Consider the following 13280-nt stretch of genomic DNA (forward strand, 5'->3'; position numbering starts at 1 on the left):
TGTGTCACTGTGCTAGTGTATATTTGTGTGTCAGTGTGCGAGTGTATATTTGTGTGTCAGTGTGCGAGTGTATATTCATGTGTGTCACTGTGCTAGTGTATATTTGTGTGTCAGTGTGCGAGTGTATATTCATGTGTGTGTGTGCTAGTGTATATTTGTGTGTCAGTGTGCAAGTGTATATTTGTGTGTGTCAGTGTGCGAGTGTATATTTGTGTGTCAGTGTGCGAGTGTATATTTGTGTGTCAGTGTGCGAGTGTATATTCATGTGTGTGTGTGCGAGTGTATATTTGTGTGTGTCAGTGTGCGAGTGTATATTTGTGTGTCAGTGTGCGAGTGTATATTTGTGTGTCAGTGTGCGAGTGTATATTCATGTGTGTGTGTGCGAGTGTATATTTGTGTGTGTCAGTGTGCTAGTGTATATTTGTGTGTCAGTGTGCTAGTGTATATTTGTGTGCATCAGTGTGCGAGTGTATATTCATGTGTGTCAGTGTGCGAGTGTATATTCATGTGTGTCACTGTGCTAGTGTATATTTGTGTGTCAGTGTGCGAGTGTATATTTGTGTGCGTCAGTGTGCGAGTGTATATTCATGTGTGTGTCAGTGTGCGAGTGTATATTTGTGTGTCAGTGTGCGAGTGTATATTTGTGTGTGTCAGTGTGCGAGTGTATATTCATGTGTGTGTGTGCGAGTGTATATTTGTGTGTGTCAGTGTGCTAGTGTATATTTGTGTGTCAGTGTGCGAGTGTATATTTGTGTGCGTCAGTGTGCGAGTGTATATTCATGTGTGTCACTGTGCTAGTGTATATTTGTGTGTCAGTGTGCGAGTGTATATTTGTGTGTCAGTGTGCGAGTGTATATTCATGTGTGTCACTGTGCTAGTGTATATTTGTGTGTCAGTGTGCGAGTGTATATTTGTGTGTCAGTGTGCGAGTGTATATTCATGTGTGTCACTGTGCTAGTGTATGTATTTGTGTGTCAGTGTGCGAGTGTATATTTGTGTGTGTCAGTGTGCTAGTGTATGTATTTGCCTGTGTTAGTGTGAGTGTACTAGTGTATGTATTTATGTGTGTCAGTGTGCGAGTGTATATTTGTGTGTCAGTGTGTGAGTGTATATTTGTGTGTGTCAGTGTGCTAGTGTATGTATTTGCCTGTGTTAGTGTGAGTGTACTAGTGTATGTATTTATGTGTGTCAGTGTGCTAGTGTATATTTGTGTGCGAGTGTATATTCATGTGTGTCAGTGTGCGAGTGTATATTTGTGTGCGAGTGTATATTCATGTGTGTCAGTGTGCGAGTGTATATTTGTGTGTGTCAGTGTGCGAGTGTATATTCATGTGTGTCAGTGTGCGAGTGTATATTTGTGTGTGTCAGTGTGCGAGTGTATATTTGTGTGTCAGTGTGCGAGTGTATATTCATGTGTGTCAGTGTGCGAGTGTATATTTGTGTGTCAGTGTGCGAGTGTATATTTGTGTGTGTCAGTGTGCGAGTGTATATTTATGTGTGTCAGTGTGCGAGTGTATATTTATGTGTGTCAGTGTGCTAGTGTATATTTGTGTGTCAGTGTGCGAGTGTATATTCATGTGTGTCAGTGTGCGAGTGTATATTTGTGTGTCAGTGTGCGAGTGTATATTTGTGTGTGTCAGTGTGCGAGTGTATATTTATGTGTGTCAGTGTGCTAGTGTATATTTGTGTGTCAGTGTGCGAGTGTATATTTGTGTGTGTCAATGTGCGAGTGTATATTTATGTGTGTCAGTGTGCTAGTGTATATTTGTGTGTGTCAGTGTGCGAGTGTATATTTATGTGTGTCAGTGTGCGAGTGTATATTTATGTGTGTCAGTGTGCTAGTGTATATTTGTGTGTCAGTGTGCGAGTGTATATTCATGTGTGTCAGTGTGCGAGTGTATATTTGTGTGTCAGTGTGCGAGTGTATATTTGTGTGTGTCAGTGTGCGAGTGTATATTTATGTGTGTCAGTGTGCTAGTGTATATTTGTGTGTGTCAGTGTGCGAGTGTATATTTGTGTGTGTCAGTGTGCTAGTGTATATTTGTGTGTCAGTGTGCGAGTGTATATTTGTGTGTGTCAGTGTGCGAGTGTATATTTATGTGTGTCAGTGTGCGAGTGTATATTTGTGTGCGCGTGTTTATTCATGTGTGTCAGTGTGCGAGTGTATATTTGTGTGTGTCAGTGTGCGAGTGTATATTCATGTGTGTCAGTGTGCGAGTGTATATTTGTGTGTCAGTGTGCGAGTGTATATTTGTGTGTGTCAGTGTGCGAGTGTATATTCATGTGTGTGTGTGCGAGTGTATATTTGTGTGTGTCAGTGTGCTAGTGTATATTTGTGTGTGTCAGTGTGCGAGTGTATATTTATGTGTGTCAGTGTGCTAGTGTATATTTGTGTGTGTCAGTGTGCGAGTGTATATTTGTGTGTGTCAGTGTGCTAGTGTATATTTGTGTGTCAGTGTGCGAGTGTATATTTGTGTGTGTCAGTGTGTGAGTGTATATTTATGTGTGTCAGTGTGCGAGTGTATATTTGTGTGCGAGTGTTTATTCATGTGTGTCAGTGTGCGAGTGTATATTTGTGTGTGTCAGTGTGCGAGTGTATATTCATGTGTGTCAGTGTGCGAGTGTATATTTGTGTGTCAGTGTGCGAGTGTATATTTGTGTGTGTCAGTGTGCGAGTGTATATTTGTGTGCGAGTGTTTATTCATGTGTGTCAGTGTGCGAGTGTATATTTGTGTGTGTCAGTGTGCGAGTGTATATTTGTGTGTCAGTGTGCGAGTGTTTATTCATGTGTGTCAGTGTGCGAGTGTATATTTGTGTGTCAGTGTGCGAGTGTATATTTGTGTGTGTCAGTGTGCTAGTGTATGTATTTGCCTGTGTTAGTGTGAGTGTACTAGTGTATGTATTTATGTGTGTCAGTGTGCGAGTGTATATTTGTGTGTGTCAGTGTGCGAGTGTATATTTATGTGTGTCAGTGTGCTAGTGTATATTTGTGTGTGTCAGTGTGCGAGTGTATATTTGTGTGTCAGTGTGCGAGTGTATATTTGTGTGTGTCAGTGTGCGAGTGTATATTTATGTGTGTCAGTGTGCGAGTGTATATTTGTGTGCGCGTGTTTATTCATGTGTGTCAGTGTGCGAGTGTATATTTGTGTGTGTCAGTGTGCGAGTGTATATTCATGTGTGTCAGTGTGCGAGTGTATATTTGTGTGTCAGTGTGCGAGTGTATATTTGTGTGTGTCAGTGTGCGAGTGTATATTCATGTGTGTGTGTGCGAGTGTATATTTGTGTGTGTCAGTGTGCTAGTGTATATTTGTGTGTGTCAGTGTGCGAGTGTATATTTATGTGTGTCAGTGTGCTAGTGTATATTTGTGTGTGTCAGTGTGCGAGTGTATATTTGTGTGTGTCAGTGTGCTAGTGTATATTTGTGTGTCAGTGTGCGAGTGTATATTTGTGTGTGTCAGTGTGTGAGTGTATATTTATGTGTGTCAGTGTGCGAGTGTATATTTGTGTGCGAGTGTTTATTCATGTGTGTCAGTGTGCGAGTGTATATTTGTGTGTGTCAGTGTGCGAGTGTATATTCATGTGTGTCAGTGTGCGAGTGTATATTTGTGTGTCAGTGTGCGAGTGTATATTTGTGTGTGTCAGTGTGCGAGTGTATATTTGTGTGCGAGTGTTTATTCATGTGTGTCAGTGTGCGAGTGTATATTTGTGTGTGTCAGTGTGCGAGTGTATATTTGTGTGTCAGTGTGCGAGTGTTTATTCATGTGTGTCAGTGTGCGAGTGTATATTTGTGTGTCAGTGTGCGAGTGTATATTTGTGTGTGTCAGTGTGCTAGTGTATGTATTTGCCTGTGTTAGTGTGAGTGTACTAGTGTATGTATTTATGTGTGTCAGTGTGCTAGTGTATATTTGTGTGTGTGTCAGTGTGCTAGTGTATATATTTCTGTGTTACTATAAATGTGCTAGTGTGAGTACTTGTGGTGTGCATTTGTGTGTATGTTAGTGTGAGAGTGTAAATATGTGTGTTAGTGTATGTGTGTGTTAATGTGAGTGTTAGTGTATTTGTCTGTGTGCTTGTGTTAGTGTATGTTTGTGTGTGTGTTAGTAAGTCTGTTCCCCTACCCTTTGGCAGCTGTGTGTTACAGTATACACTTGGCCTCAGCACCCCTAGGCTGGGATAGAGACGATACAGATTTTAACAGAGATATTCAACTAGCTAATAAAGAAGGGCTGGTGGGGACCATTTCACTTACAGTACAGATATACTGGAATAGGATGTGGGGAGCACACTATTGACCTGGAGAAGAGCCCTGATCCTAGATTATTTATCCATAAGGAAATGCTTTCCTGTACGCACAATCAAATATTTGTGCAATCAAAAAATGTTGTATTTTCAAGGAGGCAGCCCCAGAGGTTGGAGACACAGGATGGTTTAAGTTGGTCGATTCAGCCTCTGTGCGGAGCACGTCTGACGCCCGCCTGGATGTGAAATCCCAGGAATTTGACAGAGTGAGGGTAATGGGTGCCCCCTCACCACCTTTGACCCCCGAGAACGATACAAGTCCTCTTCTGTTTCTCCTCAGACTGATTAGGGGGGGGGGGGGGTCAGGGACATCCCTCGCTGTCTTGCTTGAGGTGATAAAACCTGGCCTCCGCGAACAGCACAATAGATTTGTCAAGTTTCTTTTGGCAGAGCAAGAGAAGATAAAGAAAGCACTCATTTTATGATGGGGTGTTGCTTTAAATGTTATCAGTTAAACATTCCTCTGGTAAAATGATAACTTTTCTTCTTCACAGTGTATCACCAGGTGACGACTTCTTCAGTCAAACCCACAAGTAAACACATTATTTCTGTCAGCTTTTGTCAACGTGTTAAATAGTTTAGCACAGTACCGACTATGAAGAGATCCATCATTCAGTACACAGGATTTTATTGAATCTAAGCAGCAGACTGCATCCTCGTATTTATTCAAATAAAGGCTTTTGACCTGAATGTGTAGGATTGTTTCTCAGCAATATGTCAGCAGCTTGAGGGAGCTCTTTAGTTTGTAGGTGTGAGTCAATCTGCTGCAAGATTTTTCTTTGCAGGGTAATGTAATCGGATTTGGCAGAGTGAAGTGAAGAGACAGTGAACATGGCTCTCTCTCCCCCTCCTCCCCCCATGTAATTTTTCCCTTTGGAAAAACTGCTCTGCTGTTTTCTTCGGGAATGCGCGAGCTGTGGAGAAATGAGAAGGAGTACCAATTAGATGCTTTGGTTTTTGCAAACTTCAGGCGAGGTGCTTGAACCGTCATTGTGGAGCCTTAATTAGCAGCTCTGGGTGAGAGGTCACTGGCAGCTCAGCAGTCTTGACAGCCCTCCTATCAAGTGCAGAGAGAGAGAGAGAGGGATCGAGTTGGTTCATGGGTAACAGAAGAGGAGGAGGAGAGAAAGAAAGGAGAGCAAAAAAAAAACAAGGCTTCTATGATTCAGGACTGGCCCAGTGGAGGAAAGCTCTTGTATCTCTTGCAAGACGCCAAGTGATAGTTTGTGTGATCATTGCGCTCGGTGCCTAACATGAGCGATTTGCTTTGAGTGAACTTGCAGTCATCTCTCTCCCTGCAAAGCTGCACGTTGTAGCTTAACTCCCCAAAGGGAGCAGACACAGACGTACAGAGAGGGAGAGAGAGTCTCGCTTGTCAGAAAGCTAATGTTGTGTGAGTGAAGTTACCGAGCACTGTGGGAGGCGAGGGCTGCAGCTGGAAGAGACTCGTGCGCTGGGCAGCACCAGTCTGACTAAAGAAGAGTAATGTTGGGGTCCTCTGCCAGGCCCTCCTGGTGTCTCTTTGTCAGAGCCTAGACAATATGATCGAGATGAAAAGCTGGTCGTCATTGCTCCAGAATCTCAGTAAGTACCACTGGAGCCGTTGAGCACTTTAATGAATTGTTAGGGGACTGCCACTGCCTCCTCTGAGTGTTGAAATGCTTTTTCTCTTCTTTGTTCTTTTTTATCCGACTTGAGATAATGTTGATGTAAATGGGTTTCGTACAGTAGGCACGGCACTGGTGAAAAAGACTGTTTAAAGATTACACATCTGTGTGGAGCAGCATACTGTACAACAGGGCCATGGTAATTAATTATGTATGCGCTATTTAACATGACTATAATCTGTAATGTAGTGTCACTTCTGTATTTTCTTGAAAAAGCCACAAAGTAAGCAAAGGTTTAGCACCAAATACCTGACGCTGGCTCTGAGCAGGTCGCAAGTCTTTGACCTTTGCACTTGACCCTGTGGTGGTGCCCTGTTAAGTGCTTTGGGGGAAGGAGCTGGTTTGGTATAGGGTTCTATTTGGAGTGGTGTGCTGAGGAATTGGGAGATTTCCTTCAGTCCTGGTGAAAGATGCATAAAGCCAACTGCCTGTGCTTTTAATTGGGATGTGAAATCTCTCCAGTAAGTCATTTTTTTCTTTCCTTTTTAAGCACCAGTGTTGGGATGTGTGTGACTGCACGGAGTCACATAATCCCTTTAGGAAACCACTCAGCTCCCATCAGATGGGAGATTTACCATTCAACTCAGTTACTTAGCTATGTAGGATTCTGTTAAGTTAAACGCGATGTGATTCTCAGTGTTGTGCACCTCCCTCTCCACAGTAAAACTTTTCATCTAGATTCAGCTGCATTAAAGTACCCAGTGTTTTGACATTTTTATTTTGGTAGCTGGCGAAACTGAAAATTCCAGACGGCATAAAAAATTAATGTTAATAGACTGAAGGGCAGAGGAATAAAGGTCTAAATTGACTCCGTTGTGCTGGCTGTCAGATTAAACAGATCGTTGAAGGGAGCAGCACTGAGGGGATAAAATGGGTTTTAAAAAACCCACTGTAAATAAAAAATAGATCAGGGGGAGGTGGCAGCCAGTGTACATTGGGTTCGTATCTCTCCCCCACTTCAGCCGTCCCCTTAATGGAGAGGGTGGAGGGGGAGAGACGGATTGTAGCGACCTGGGCGAAGGCTGCACCTTGCAATGTGCAGGAGGGCCAAAAGACATCACTTAAGCTTCATTGCCATCAACGCTCTTTCCCCAAGAGGATTAGCGGATGTGAGAGATCTGAGAAGATGTTTGTATAAGCTGCTCAGATAGTGAAACGCTGTAACAGGCTCCAAAAGAAATAATGCAGCATTTTTTGTTTTTTTTTGTTTTTGCTGAACTCGGGGCAGAGTGACAGGACCCGAAGAGGGTGTTTGATCAGGGATCTAAGGTCTCTGAAATTAGCCGAGAAATATTTGCACACGTAGTGGGAGTCTGGATTCTACAGGGAAGCCAGCTGGACGAGTGACTGACTCACAGAAAGGTCGCAGGATCCGGCCAAAGTTTATACTGAATTAGGTGTTCTCGACCAGAGCTAGGATAGGGTGGGGCAGGGCAACAGGAGGCTGAGAGTTGGCAGAGCGACACACACACACACACACACACACACACAGGATTCAAATCTGATTGTCTTATTATTGAACTGCCTTTTGGAGATAGTGCCAAAATCTCGCAGGTGGCGCGAGATCCAGTTATGTGACATTCTAAAGGTGAATATTTAAGCAAAGTACCCTCCCAATTTGCTACCCTGAACAAATGCTTGGTTTTGTCATTTTTTGCTGTTGTTGCAAGTGATACTTTCCTCTTTGGTTGCAATGTTAAGCTCTGTGAGCGGAAACTGGTTGGCGAGTGTTAGACAGCAGTCCCTACAAGTATGTTTTTTAAAAAAAACTTGGTGATCTGTTCAGGTTTCTGACCATGATGTGGAGATGCCGGCGTTGGACTGGGGTGAGCACAGTAAGAAGTCTTACAACACCAGGTTAAAGTCCGACAGGTTTGTTTCAAACGCTAGCTTTCGGAGCACTGCTCCTTCCTCAGGTGAACTTCCCCACTTCACCTGAGGAAGGAGCAGTGCGCCGAAAGCTAGTGTTTGAAACAAACCTGTTGGACTTGAACCTGGTGTTGTAAGACAGGTTTCTGACCATTGCGGAGAAAGTGCCCTTGGTATGGTTGCTAGCTCCGGCAGAATGCCTGAGTCGGTTCAACTGAATGCAGGGTTTGAGGCTGAGAAGCATTCTTTGCTGATCTTTGGGGGGGGGGGGGGGGGGGGGGGGCGACAGGTCAATTGTAACGAGGATAATACAAAATAAAATAGTTTATACCATGTGCTAATGGGAAAATAATATATACGTGCATCAGAGAGGTCATCTTTTATTGTTTCTGACTGGAAATCAGTAGATAAAATAGGAGGCACGATTAATTACCCTCAACTCCCACCCTGACTAATCCCTCTGGCCTGATGTATTTTTAAAGGCATATTATTGACTCCTGCTGGAAAGCTAGTTTGGTCGACTTTTAACGCGGTTACCCAAACTTCGCAAAGCTTTTACCAAATAGGGTTTTCACAATGTTTGAGGGATTGAGAGTTTTTATTTTCTATCCCAGCACACTTTTAGCTCTGGGTGGATGGGAGGGGGTGGGGGTAATTTTTATTCATGGACTTTTCACCTGGTTGGGCAGGTGGGGGGCGGGGGGGTGGGGGTGGGGGGGAGCTCTGCCAGGAGCCTGCAAGGTGTCGGATTAAGTGGTCAGTTGGGAAATGAGCTGGTGCTTTAGAATAGAGCGTGCTGCCCTGCTGAAATCTGCCAGGTCGAGGCAGTTTATTATTAACAGTCTGGAATTTCCAACTGGCAAGCCAAGTATCCCTGGCAACAAAGCCTCTCCAAGTCATCATCGCAAGAACGTTTGTCAATTACGCATCCTTGGACATGCAACATACTGGACTCTGCGGGTAGATAGGAAGGGATTCATTTTCGAAACCTTCCAGAGGAGAAAGTGTGACCATAAGGTATAGAAGTAGGCTGTCCGGCCCATCGAATCTGCTCCACTATTCATTGAGATCATTTTAAAAAAATTTAGAGTACCCAATTCATTTTTTTCCAATTAAGGGACAATTTAGCACGGCCAATCCACCTAACCTGCACATCTTTGGGTTGTGGGGGCGAAACCCACGCAAACACGGGGGAGAATGTGCAAACTCCACACAGACAGTGACCCAGAGCCGGGATCGAACCTGGGACCTCGGCGCCGTGAGGCAGCTGTGCTAACCCACTGTGTCACCGTGCTGCCCTTTCATTGAGATCATGACTGATCTGATATGACCCTCAACTCCACTTTCCCGCCTTGTCGCCGTAACTATGGATTCCCATACTGATTAAAAATCTGTCTGTTGCGTTGTGAAAGATTGGGCATTTCAGAGTGAACGGCATTGCTATGGATCTTGAGTCACATGTAGGCCAGACCAGGTAAGGATGAACAGTTTACTTCCCTAAAGGACATTAGTGAATCAGATGAGATCTTTCAACAGTTGACAATGATTTCATGACCAGCTTTAGACATTAATCCCAGATGCATATTTGAATCAAATTTCACCATTTGCTGTGGGTGGGATTCGAACCTGGGTCCCCAGAGCATTATTCCTGGGCCTCTGGATTACTGGTCCAGTGACAATACCACTAGTCTACCACCTCCCCGTAATTCCTAAAGAGGTTTGGCACATGGTTTCACATGGAGCTCGGAACCCATCTTTTCCTGTGTGAAAGTGATGGCCAGTATCGCGAGAATACTTTTAGACCCAGCAGTGATGCAGCTTCTGGTGGCAATCTCTCGGCTTCCATCGCAGCACAGGCAGAATCCACGTCTTAAGTGCTGCAGTGGCTCCTCAGACCACGGTCAAGAGATCCATGTGTGGTGCCAGGCAGTCTCAGCCTGCTGCCAACATGTTTACCAGTACCAGGTCAGGTGGGCTCTCACAGCAGTTCAGTCCAGCACTCAAGCAGATTAGAGGCATGATGCTGATGCATTACCATGGGGGAGTGGCTGTCACTCTGTGTAGTGCACGTACCAGCTGTCCACTCTCTGGATGACAGCATTCACGCTCCTATCCCCGCCAGAACCCCTCCTGCTGCCTGTGAGCCAGCCCAGAATTGCTGCTGCCCATGCCACGTTGGTGCAGTGCCAAGTCGGGCTGAGGATGTTCTTCAAAATCATTTACAATTTTCCCCCACTGATAGACAACAGGCGTGCACGTTGAAAGACTGGGCCTGGCAAAGGCACCCGCAAGATGGGCATTGAGGAAACGTGAAAGGTGAATAGTTTACTTTTGTTTGTGTTGTTGGACAGGGTTGTAATAGAAAGGCTTTGTTTAGTGTGGTAACTTTTATTTCAGGATTTTGGTCAAGAACGGATCTTGCGGGCAGCCTGGTGGCACAATGGTTAGCACTGCTGCCTCACCGCGCCAGGGACCCGGGTTCAATTGTGGCCAAGGGTGACTGTGTGGGGTTTGCACTTTCTCCCTATGTCTGCGTGGGTTTCCTCCGGGTGCTCCGGTTGCCTCCCACAGTCCAAAGTCACTCAGGTTATGTGGATTGGCCATGCTAAATAGACCCTTAGTGTCCAAAGATGTGCAGGTTAGGTGGTGTTATGGGGTAAAGCAGATAAAGAGGGGGACATGCTCTAGATCTTTTAGGGTTAGTGCAGACTCAATAGGCTGAATTGCCTCCTTCTGCGCTGCAGGAATTCTATGTCAGAGGGATGGAATAGTGTGCAAATTGTGGTAAAGCTGAATGTGAGCAATGAGATTTACAGCGACCCAGAGTCTTCAGCAGCTCAGACAGGGTGACCAGAGCCACCGGCTCCCTCATGCTGCTGCCTCCTCTTGCTACAGAGGGTCATAATGAAGATGGAGTAGTGGCAAGGGCTGCACACTCTTGTGCGCCAGGTTGTGGAGGGTGAGGCACCAATGCTCCCTTGCATTTGGAGACCTGCTCAGACGCCGTCCAGGATGGTTCACCCAAGCACTCCAGGCAGCGGCATTGTTTGAGAATGTCACTGGTTTGTTCAGTGCTACTTTTGGTAGCAGCGCGGTTCCCGGTGTACACGTGCTGACTCTGCCTCGTTGGCTGGTGGCGTGGAGTCATCCAGTTGTAGAGTGTAGCTCTTGGCAGCACTCAGATTCAAGCGTGGCCAGGATGACTGACTGGCACAGATGAAAGCATCCTGCTGATGGAGCAGGCACTCACCAACATGATGTTCTGTGCCTTGTCACACACCAACTGCAGATTAAGGGAGTCTTTGCAGTTCCGGTATATCACCTCCTTGACGTTTGATACCTACACAGCAATGTGTGTGTGCAATCAATGGCTTCCTCTACCACTGGCAACCCTACTAACCTGGCAAAGCCACCTGCTCACTCCTATTTCTCTGTGGCCATTGAGGTGACTGTGGACTCCACTCCTCTGGAGTACCAATCTGGAAACTGAGGGTTATGGTGAGCTTCACAGCCACTGGCAGTGCCATCTTCACCCTGGCCTGAAGCTGCTGGCCTGCGTAAAGGAGGTGGCACAGTGCAGCGACTGCCTCCGTGGTGAATCGTGGCCACCACAGGCACTGCTCTTGGCTGAAGTAGAGGCAGGAGAAGTGCTCTCTGAAGACATTCTCTCCAAGTGTCCTCCTCATGCTCCATAGACACACAGCTTCCCCTCTCTTCCACCTCTGCTCCGAGTTGGTATCGCCCCCCTCACTGCCCCATTATTGATCGGAGGCTTTCTGCTGCCCAGCAAGTCATGAAATGAAATGAAATGAAAATCGCTTATTGTCACAAGTGGGCTTCAAATGAAGTTACTGTGAAAAGCCCCTAGTCGCCACATTCCGGCGCCTGTTCGGGGAGGCTGTGACGGGAATTGAACCGTGCTGCTGGCCTGCCCTGGTCTGCTTTCAAAGCCAGCGATTTAGCCCCGTGCTAAACCAATTAAGGGGCAATTTTCCATGGCCAATCCACCTACCCGGCACAACGTTTTGGGTTGTGGGGGCAAATAATCCAAGTCATTAATGAGAAATGAGGGGTGGAGAGAACCCTCATGCAGCTGAACACGTGTTCAGCTGGGAGTTTTTAAGGGACATGCCCCTGCCAACATAGCGGGTCACGCTGGAAGTGGCCGGAAGCGTTTGGCAGCCATTTTCTTCCCTCTGGGCTTCCAGAGCACTGAAACCAGCGGTGCTGTGGAGCTGCGTTTTGTGGCTTAAATGTTTAATCTGGGACGTGATATTTGATGCGCAGGCAAGGGTTATCCTGGAAACTTGTATCTTTTAGCTTTCTTTGATCAAATAAGGAGAGACACAAAACTCCCTATATACAACACCGTTTGGATGGTAAAACACGAAGGACTATTTAATTAATTTAGAAATTTCATGAAGCATTTGCAAACAGGAGGCCCGAAGCTAATAAATGACAGGCCTCGGGCCTCCTTTCTTTTCTCAGCTGGTGCCCTGTATTCATATCCCGGCAACAGCGTGAGGAATGCCACTGTGTGTTTCCATGATTGCAGGTTCATGGGTCAACGACCGTTCCCTTTCTTTTTCTCTCCGTCTTATTGGCTGTTATGGATGTACTGAGGGTGTTTATGGGCAACTGATTGACCCATTTGAGCTGGGTTAACCCCGGAGAGGCAGGCAGTCAGAGCAAGGCCAGACAGGGTGCAGGCGCTGTGACCTCGCACAGTCTGAGTGCGGTGACCGGATCATCTCCCGGAGAAGGGCCAGCTGGTCTGCTCCTTTTCCCTGAGATATTTATGTGTAATGGGTGAGGGCAGTAAATGAAGGGCCTACCACCTGTGGGCAGCAGAATCACTAATAAATTAAGTGCCGTTATCAGTTAGAAATATAACCGTAATTATTTACTGCTGGCTCTGAAATAATTGAGTATGTCCCTGCATTGATTCAGCCTCTGTCTCTTACTCTCTCTCACTCGCTCCTGGATGTCGACCTGCAGTACGTTGAAGGATCTTATTGTAGTTTGAAAAGCGGCACACAAAATGCAGTTTATATACATCGGGAGGCGCAATGGCCTTTCATAATTATAGCGTTGGTTTGTATTCAGTAACTGGTTGTCTCACTAAAACAACCATTGTTTTTTTTTAATTTTAGCGTACCCAATTCATTTTTTCCAATTAAGGGGCAATTTAGCGCGGCCAATCCACCTAGCTTGCACATTTTTGGGTTGTGGGGGCGAAACCCACGCAAACACGGGGAGAATGTGCAAACTCCACGCGGACAGTGACCCAGAGCCGGGATCGAACCTGGGGCCTCAGCACCGTGAGGCAGCAGCGCTAACCCACTGCGCCACCGTGCTGCCCCAACAACCATTGTTTATGGTTCGATCCCGGCCCCAGGTCACTGTCCGTGTGGAGTTTGCACATTCTCCCCGTCTCTGCGTGGG

General features: G+C 45.9%; 1 protein-coding gene across 9 annotated transcripts in view; it reads left to right on the forward strand.

Annotated features, from left to right (window-relative positions):
- Positions 1-13280, forward strand: part of gse1b (Gse1 coiled-coil protein b) — a 663364-nt gene that overhangs the window by 410883 nt on the left and 239201 nt on the right. Inside the window, exon 1 of one of the 9 annotated variants that reach the window (XM_072517864.1) lies at positions 5422-5883. The exons of the other annotated variants lie outside the window; for them this stretch is intronic. Within the exon in view, the coding sequence (XP_072373965.1) occupies positions 5841-5883 (43 nt within the window). The 5' untranslated portion in view covers positions 5422-5840. Of the gene's footprint in view, positions 1-5421; positions 5884-13280 lie in introns of those variants that run through there. 9 annotated transcript variants of the gene reach the window in all.

The sequence above is a fragment of the Scyliorhinus torazame genome, chromosome 10, assembly GCF_047496885.1.
Source record: "Scyliorhinus torazame isolate Kashiwa2021f chromosome 10, sScyTor2.1, whole genome shotgun sequence".
NCBI lineage: Eukaryota > Metazoa > Chordata > Chondrichthyes > Carcharhiniformes > Scyliorhinidae > Scyliorhinus > Scyliorhinus torazame.